This window comes from Vidua chalybeata, chromosome 12 (assembly GCF_026979565.1).
Source record: "Vidua chalybeata isolate OUT-0048 chromosome 12, bVidCha1 merged haplotype, whole genome shotgun sequence".
Lineage (NCBI taxonomy): Eukaryota > Metazoa > Chordata > Aves > Passeriformes > Viduidae > Vidua > Vidua chalybeata.
In genome coordinates this window covers 3,979,155-3,987,423 of record NC_071541.1, presented here as the reverse complement: position 1 = coordinate 3,987,423, position 8,269 = coordinate 3,979,155, and the positions used below count along the sequence as shown (strand labels likewise).

Sequence of the window (8,269 nt, the reverse complement as noted above, 5' to 3'; positions counted from 1 at the left end):
ATTCTGATACAGAATTTTTGCACAGCAAATTTGATACATATACAAGAAGTCAGGCAGCCCATTACAATAAACTTCAGGGTTCCTTTTTTCTTTAATATAAACTACATCTTAATACATAGTTTGAGATAATCAGGTAGTTTTACACCAATTCAAGTAACAACAACTTCTCATCTTAGAACACTAAAATAACAAAGTCTTTTAATGCTCTGAATACTGAATGTTTTGTTTCCACTTGCCACTTTTTAAAAGTGTAAAAACTACATCTATTGGTTAAACCTTTACCCTAGAGGTGTGCCTAACTTACAAATAAAATTATATTCATAAAGATAAGAAATGCAATATAAATACAGTTCTTTTGGCAGTTGTCATGTACTTCACACTATGCAGTTATCCAATTCTCAGTTCAATTCAGGTGTTCCAAAGTGTAAAGGTGTGGCCAAATTTTTCCAAAACTGGCAATAAACTTGGATTTTTTTTCATTCTGGGGTTAAACTAGAACCATGAAGCCCACAAAATGACTCAGGAATGGTCAAGCCCCTGCCCTCAGAAAGAGTTTTGCTCCAGTAAATGTTGTTTGGCTACCCCAAAATGAAAGCATCCTCCACTGCGAGTCCCTCCTGAAAACCTTGGCCACAACTGCCGCGTCTCATCTCCAGCTGATGTTGGTGAGGCAGGAAAGTGTGGTGAAGGGTTTCCCCTGGCAAGTACCCTTTTTTTTTTGTCACAACAAGGAGAGAACGAAAATACTGAGCGGCTCTTTCCAGTGCAGAACAGTTCCAGCTAAAAAAAGACGTCTTCTTTTCTGAAGTCTGGTAAACACCTGAATCTGCTGTGAGGAGTCCTTAGGCAGGCCAGGCCCGGGAGGCACGGGCAGGTGTGGTGCATCCGCCGCCCGGAGAAGGGCACCTGGGGACAGAGCAAGGACATCAGTTCTGCTGGCATGGTTATTTTTCCCTTTTCACAAACGGGATGGGACTGCTGGGGTACATTCCTTGAGCTTTATTTGCAGCATCAGCCTCATCACATGGTTGAGACAATGGGAAGATGGCAAAAGCTTAAGGACAGCCAGCAGCAGCCAAAGATATCTCTGTTACGGAGCAGTTAAAAACTTTTTTTAGCTAATAGTATATTTATTATTTCCCACAATTTCCCACAATCAGTGACAGGGAGAGCCACGGCATTGGTGGCTGGGGGGATGAAATGGGAGGAATAATGGGGATATGGGGAATGCTGCCCAGTTCCCTCCCTTCACACCCAGAGTTCCCCACGAGCTGCAGCACAGAGCAGATGACAAAGGCATCTGTGCACCCTGGTCCAGCCATGGTTAAGAGCAGGATGTTAACAGTCATGTTGCTGTGTAGATCTACATCTGTGACACATGTTCTCCATTTATTCCCATTTCATAAAGGAGTTTGTTGTGAAACTACACTGGCCTTTAACATCACGTTTTGTGGTGCCACTGTGCAGGGCTTTCTGCGTGTCCCAAATCCTGCCTTGTCACACGGCACAGAGCAGGACCTGGGAACCTTGGGATCCCATGGTAATCAGGCTGGAAGGGACCTCTGGAGGTCACCTTGCCTGACCTCCCTGTGAGCAGGATCCTTTTCACCACAGGGCAGAGGTTTCTCATTTCATCCCACCCTCCTCCACACATTGTGCTGCAGGGAGCACATATGGAGCTCATTAGACAAATTTAATTGTGCCATGACATGCACACGCACTGACAATCTTCAACAACTTGGTCACAAGCTCTGTCTCTTACAGGAGCCAAAAAGGACAGCCCAGTGGGAAGTGTCTGGGAGCTGTGCATTCCCTGAGCATTCCCTGGATGCAGCAAAGGAGGCACAGAGATAGAAAGCCACTGCTACCAGCCAGGCAGGCAGCCCTAATTCCCTCATTTCCAGATTTCTGTGTGGTTGAAGCCTAAAACTTTAATAATCCAAGATTTTCTTGTGTCAGTGTACAAATTTTGTCTTTAAGAAAGTCCCACACAGTCCTGCATGCACGGTGCCAAGCACCAGCCTGACTCCAGTGGCACCCTGCTGGGGGCAGAGGGCTCACATCCCCTGCAGTGCCCTGGGCCAGCGCCAGCCTCCTGCCCAGCACCATCTGAAGAGCAGCTCCAGGGCAAGGGGTGTCATGGGTTTCCCTGTGCCACCCACCACAGACCCTCTGTTCCAGTGTGAGCAGAGAGGTAACAAACTTCCCACACCTGCTGGGGACTCCCCGAGGGAAGCATCCCTTTGGGTGCCCACACACAGCACTGCAGCCACAGCCAAAACCTGAGCTCTCAGCCTTCTGACAGCTCAGGTGATTTATTCAAAACATTCCACTTGCTGCAAGGAAATGCTCCTTTCAGCAGGACTCCCATGCTGCCAAACCTCACCTGCCTGCAAACCCTGCCTGGCCCTGCCTCAAACCCGGTCTCAAAATTCCAGCTGGGACTGCTAATGGCATCAGTCCATCACCATCTAGTTGTTGAGAAGGAAACCAGAAGGTGGAACCCCAGCTGCCAGCCATCTCCTCCAGTTATCTCCTGGCTCCTTTGGATGTCCCTGAGGTGCCATGGCCATGGTGCTGCCTGCTTTTGACCTATCCTGCAGGTAAATGAAAAGTTTTGGTGATCAGGGCACCCAGCTGCTCCCTACACAAGTATTTACAAGAGAGGAACCACTGAGCTAACCCTCCATCCTCAAAGTAACCTCATTTCACGTTCTCCAGTAATTCAATTTGGTTTGTGTTTCTCAGGAAGATAAGTGGAGAAATTAAAATTAACCTCATAAAGCTTATAAACATCAGTGACTTAGTGGGTGGGGTGGACAGGCATCTACTCTGATTGTAATTATGCAGGCAATCAGCTTGAAATATATCAGACAGTTTAAATTATTGCCCAATAACAATAAGCTCATAAAACCCTCTAGAAGACAATTTCTCATATCCTAATTCCTGGTAATGGAAAGAGCCCTCACAAGAAGAACCCGCTACATAACACAGTAAAAATGACCATTTGGTCCCCAATATCACAGCAGAAGTTTTAAGAATTTAACTGCAATAAAGTAGAGCCTTAAACTTCCTAAAACTGAGAAAATAAACTGTAGGTACTGGGCTGAGAAGCCAGGCTTTGGAGGAAACAGTGAGAGAGGCAGCTAACTAGCTGCACATTTATGATCTGACTTTATTGCCTTTTATCTTCCGCTTGTGATGACTCTTGGGCTGTGCTCTTCCCTGAGGATGACTCTGAAGACCATCAGGTTCTCAAGCTCCCTGTTAACATCCCATTCAGTCTTTTGTGTTTTAAATAAGCAGCTTTTTTTCATACTGCATAACAAATACATGATTACGTAGCCTTAAATAAATGCACTTGTTAAAATCATTGTGTTAATAATACAGTGTATGTGTCTATATGTATGCATACATATATACTTAAAATTAATAGGTAGAACAGAAACAAAGAGAGCCTGTGGGGACTTTTCTCAAGTCCAAATGTGTGCCAACACTTTCTCAATGCATCAACTGGTGACATTTTTATGCTTGTGACAGGTTCTTGTTCACTGCCACTGGGGTTGGTGGCACTTGCTGTGCTCCTGCTCACACCAGCAAGGATTGGCAGGGCAGGGCTCGGGAACTGCCAACGCTGTTTCGGATCACGTAACAAAACAAAGCAGCAACAACAAACTAATAAGAAAACAATCTGGGAAGCGTGTAGTGCTTTCATCCTCTGATTCCCTTCAGCATAATTCTGACAGTAATGCACTTCCTTACGTAGGTACCTTCATCTCTGTTCCCATACAGACGCAGGTGGCTGGATATTGTAAGGAACGGGAAGTTTCTCTGCCTTCCCACCACGTCTAGGTTTTATGCTGTGTGACGTACAGCTCAGGACATTCCTCCAGCCCCACAGCCCCCCCCACCACGGTGAGGTACTCACTCTGTGACTCAAGGGATGGCACTCGTCTCCCAGGTTTCCCATGGGGGTGCACATCCTCAGGCTGCGGATCCAGAGGCTGACGGCACAGCACATCCCGCCCCCGCACTGCTGGTCTCGCTCGCAGGCCTGGAGTTCAACACAGCATTAAGCAAATTCAATGAATAATAAATGTAGTCCAGAAATAGGACAGATCAGGTGCTCAGGAGCTGCCTCTGGCACCCCTAAGTTATCATGGCTCATTAAGGCTGAATAATAAGATTTAAGGCTGATTTGCAATACTCGTGTCTCCCATGGATTAGAACGTGCAGGCTGCTGGTACATTTTGGAGTTGCGACCAGGTTGTTTAAAGCCAGGACCACCCACAGAGCTGCCCTGGGCCAAACCCAGGACTGTCAGTGATTCACAGTCCAAACTTCTGAGCACTGATAGACCATGGCATGTGCCACTTGCTTTCCCAGCTCCCAGAGTGAGCTCAGGCAGGAGCAAAGACCAACCACACTAAACTTGTCACCAAAAGAGTCACCACACCAGTCCTACAGAGAAGTCAAGATAGGAAATCATCTATTAATTTAATGACTTTTAGGTAACTATTCCTTCTAACTTCACATGATAATATCACAGTTGTGAGTGCCCTTGCAAGACTGTGTGAGAGTTTTGTTAGAGAAGTCCAAGTGGAAGTAGCTAAAACAGAAGTTTAAATATGGATTCTGAGGTTGTTATCTAGAATTACACATAGCTAAAAGAGGTCTTAAGAAAAGCTTTGCTTAAGTGTCCACATCCAAAAAAAAAATGCTGCTGTGGTAGCATTCCCCTTCACAGAAGGCAAAAAAATATTTTAGCCACTTACCCAGTACAGCTTAGACAAGCAAAAACCAAAATGCAAACTAGTGGATATGTTTTAAAACCCACAAACCATTAAGAAAAATTGACATATTAGGGTTTGAAAACAAACTACTGTACATCTTTCAGTTACTTTTTAATCAAAAGCTTATATAGATTTAATGCAAAAACCAGTCTGCTTTCTCCAGTGAGAAATGCCATAAGTTAAAGGTTCTGCTTACATCCCAAATGTAAGCTTGATTAACTCAGTGTTCTGGATGTCTGGAGCAGCAGTGAGAGATGGAAAGCACTGGTCAGCACTACGTAAATGGGAAACTCATAAAAACATACGTAAATGTTGATAACAGCTCTGGGGAAGGCACATTCCCAGAGTAAACATGCTCTTGAGGGAAAAACTCACTGATCTTACCTTGGGATTTACATGATAAATGGCTTTAGACTGTACTCACTGGGTAAATATTGCACTAACCAGCAGAAGCCAGATCAAAATACATGTGTAAAGATCAGTCAGTAGTTTAGGAAGAAGCTGTTGCATTAGAATCATTATTAAATAGTGTGTGTGACCCAAACAGCTCCTAAACACAGAGCTCTGTCTGCAGGTAAGTCCAAACACAGAGCATTTGCTTGTAAGCCTAATATGGTCATAAAATTATGACTCCAGCCTGCCAGATAGATAATATGCACTTTCTGACCTCTCTCTTAAAAAAAAAAAAAAAAAAAAAAAAAAAGCACTTTAATGCTATTATTTTGCCCTAGTCACAAATAAAAATACAGGTCCAGTGATTTTGGCTGCCCCCAGCACACCAGTGTCCACTGCCCAGCTGGAGTCACAGGCTCTGCTATTTCTCACCTGCCAGCTCCTGACTCCCTTTTGTTCTCAGTTATATATCTCAAACTCCATTCATCTCTGTGGGACTGGTCCTGGGGTGAAATGCCACTCATCTGAAAAACCCACCTGGGTAGGTTCTGCCAAGCAAGAGTCTTGAACATCCGGGCTGAACAATTTCTTTCCTGACCTCACACACACATATTTACATCTGGCAGAACTTTTAAGGCTCCCTTTCCAAAAATGTATGACAAGTTTTGAAAATATTCAACCCAAGCGTTCCTGCCCACACCTTATCTGCAATGTGTAATTCCTGCTGCTACTCCTAAACTTCCCCAAGCACCACACAAGCACCTCATTTAAACACAGTTTCCTGGAAAATCAGCCCAAAAATATGTCCCAGGTGAAATGCCAGCTGCAAAGGCAACAGGTGTCAGCACAAGAACCACCACTAAACTGAGGAAAGTTTGAAAAAAGTCCTTAAATTGCAAAGGAAAATCACCTTTCAGGCTCAGGGGTTGGGAACACCTATGTCAGCTCTCATCTGAGATTTGCCCGTTCATCAAAAGCCAAAAATGCATCAAAGTGGTTTAAGCAGAAATGCTCTGCAATAGTTAATAAAGCAACATTTTCTAGTTCTAATCTATTTTTACTTTTTGAATCTACCTTGTACTTGATCTATTATTCAGCGCCTCACAATTACTTTATTTAATGGATTAATTATGCTTTAAAGGTGTAACCACAACTTTAATAGCATATAAACTGCTCCTCTTTTGCTGGAAATATTTCTACTTAAAAGAAACTTGAAATCGTCAAATATTAAAAAATTCCTTCACATTCTCTGCTCTAAAAAAAATAATCAGTCCTGGGAACTGATCTGACTTCCAGAGATATGCCCATTGAGCTGTTTCATGGACTTCAGGGGTCCGGACAGGGAGCCTGGACAGCCACGGAGAAATCCACTGCTGTGAGTGCAACTTCTGATGGTTAAAAAAGACATGTGAGCTCTGAAAGGAATGCAAATGCTGAGTTATTAATCCAAAGCAAACACTTAAAAAATCATTTAACTAAAAAGTGATGCAATGCTTTGGGTTAAATAACGTCTTTAGGAAAAAAAGTATTTTCACAACCAGAGTAAATCTTGAGCCTAAAAACAACAACAACAGAGACTTGTTTGCAAGGGGTGGCTATTGAGGGGAAAAAGCAGCGCAGTCATAGACAAAGAAAAAAAAAAAGAAGGAAAACAGTTGTCTGAGGGTTGTTATCCTGCTCTGTACACGGAGGGGCTGGAGGAACTTGGGTTGCACAGTGCAATGGCTTGAGCCAGACCCTCTCAGAGCAGGTTTGGGGACAGCTGGGGCTGCACTTGGGGAGATGGGAGACAGCTCCAGCCCAGGAAAAGCAGCAGGAATCTCTGCACGCTCCCGGACCAGCCTGGAGACCCCACCTCGCCGAGTCCAGACATCCCTCACCCCAAAGGAACAGACCCCATGGTGTGGCATCCCCTCACCTCAGAGACCCACGGGTCCTGGCATTGCCCACCGCAGAGACCCCCAGGCTCTGCTCCCGCTGAATCCAGCCCGACCCGCAGCTCCGGGCATCCCTCATCCCTACAGATGCCACATCCGCTATCACTTATCGCAGACGGACCCCCAGGTCCTGTCACCTCTCATCAGCTGGCGCTGCTTTCCCTCCCACGTCCTCTTTATCACTTATCCCAGCTCCGGCCATCCGTCACCGCACTCGACACCGCTCCGTCCTGGCTTGGCTGAGTGCGGACAGACCCCGAGTCCCGGCAGTGCTCACCCGGAGACCAGCCCCGGGCATCCCGCACGGCAGAGCGCTCCGCTCTCCCGGTGCATCCCGCACGGCAGAGCGCTCCGCTCTCCCGGGGCATCCCGCACGGCAGAGCGCTCCGCTCTCCCGGGGCATCCCGCACGGCAGAGCGCTCCGCTCTCCCCGGGCATCCCGCACGGCAGAGCGCTCCGCTCTCCCGGGGCATCCCGCACGGCAGAGCGCTCCCCTCTCCCGGGGCATCCCGCACGGCAGAGCGCTCCGCTCTCCCGGTGCATCCTGCACGGCAGAGCGCTCCTCTCTCCCGGTGCATCCTGCACGGCAGAGCGCTCCTCTCTCCCGGGGCATCCCGCACGGCAGAGCGCTCCCCTCTCCGTGCATCCCTATCCCGGGCGATTCCCCCAGTCCCGCTATCACTCCCCGCGAACAAACCCCGAGTCCCGTCCCCGCGGCCGCGGCGGATCCCTCCCTCCCTCCCTCCGTCCCTGCCGGTGCCGGGTCCCGTCGGTGCCGTCGGCGCCGAGCGGCGGCGCTCACCCCGGTTATGACGGCGCCGTGCCCCGCGGCCAGCAGCAGCGCCAGCAGCGCCAGCAGCATCAGCGGCAGCGGCAGCGCCGGCGGGGCTCCGCGCAGGCTCCGCATGGTGCGGTGCCGCGGCCCCGGCGCTCCCCGCGGGCGCGGTGCGGCGCAGCGGAGCCGGGCTCGGAGCCGCCCGGCGTTATAAAGCCGGGGCTGAGTCACCCCCGCCCGGCAGCGCCGCGGCCGCGGGCGCCGCGCGCACACACCGCGCCCAGGTGCGCGGCTGCGGGCAAAGGGGCGGGGGGGGCCCGCGCGGAGATGGGAACATCCCACAGCATGCTGGGGACGTCCCGCATCGGGGC

The 8,269-nt window shown here is 48.5% G+C and overlaps 1 protein-coding gene across 1 annotated transcript; it reads right to left on the bottom strand.

Annotated features, from left to right (window-relative positions):
* PROK2 (prokineticin 2) lies at positions 1-8,030 on the bottom strand. Its single transcript, XM_053953908.1, has 3 exons — positions 7,926-8,030; positions 3,929-4,054; positions 1-906 (listed from the first exon to the last, which is right to left on the bottom strand). Exons 1-3 carry the CDS (start codon positions 8,028-8,030, stop codon positions 781-783), a joined length of 357 nt encoding a protein of 118 aa, XP_053809883.1. The 3' UTR covers positions 1-780.
* Positions 8,031-8,269: the final 239 nt, after the last annotated feature.

Coding starts and splice junctions, on each gene's coding strand:
- PROK2 (XM_053953908.1), bottom strand. CDS start 8,030: ATGCGGAGCCTGCGCGGAGCCCCGCCGGCGCTGCCGCTGCCGCTGATG. Junction 4,055..7,925: donor ACGGCGCCGTCATAACCGGG/GTGAGCGCCGCC, acceptor GTTGAACTCCAG/GCCTGCGAGCGAGACCAGCA. Junction 907..3,928: donor GCCATCCCTTGAGTCACAGA/GTGAGTACCTCA, acceptor CTCTGTCCCCAG/GTGCCCTTCTCCGGGCGGCG.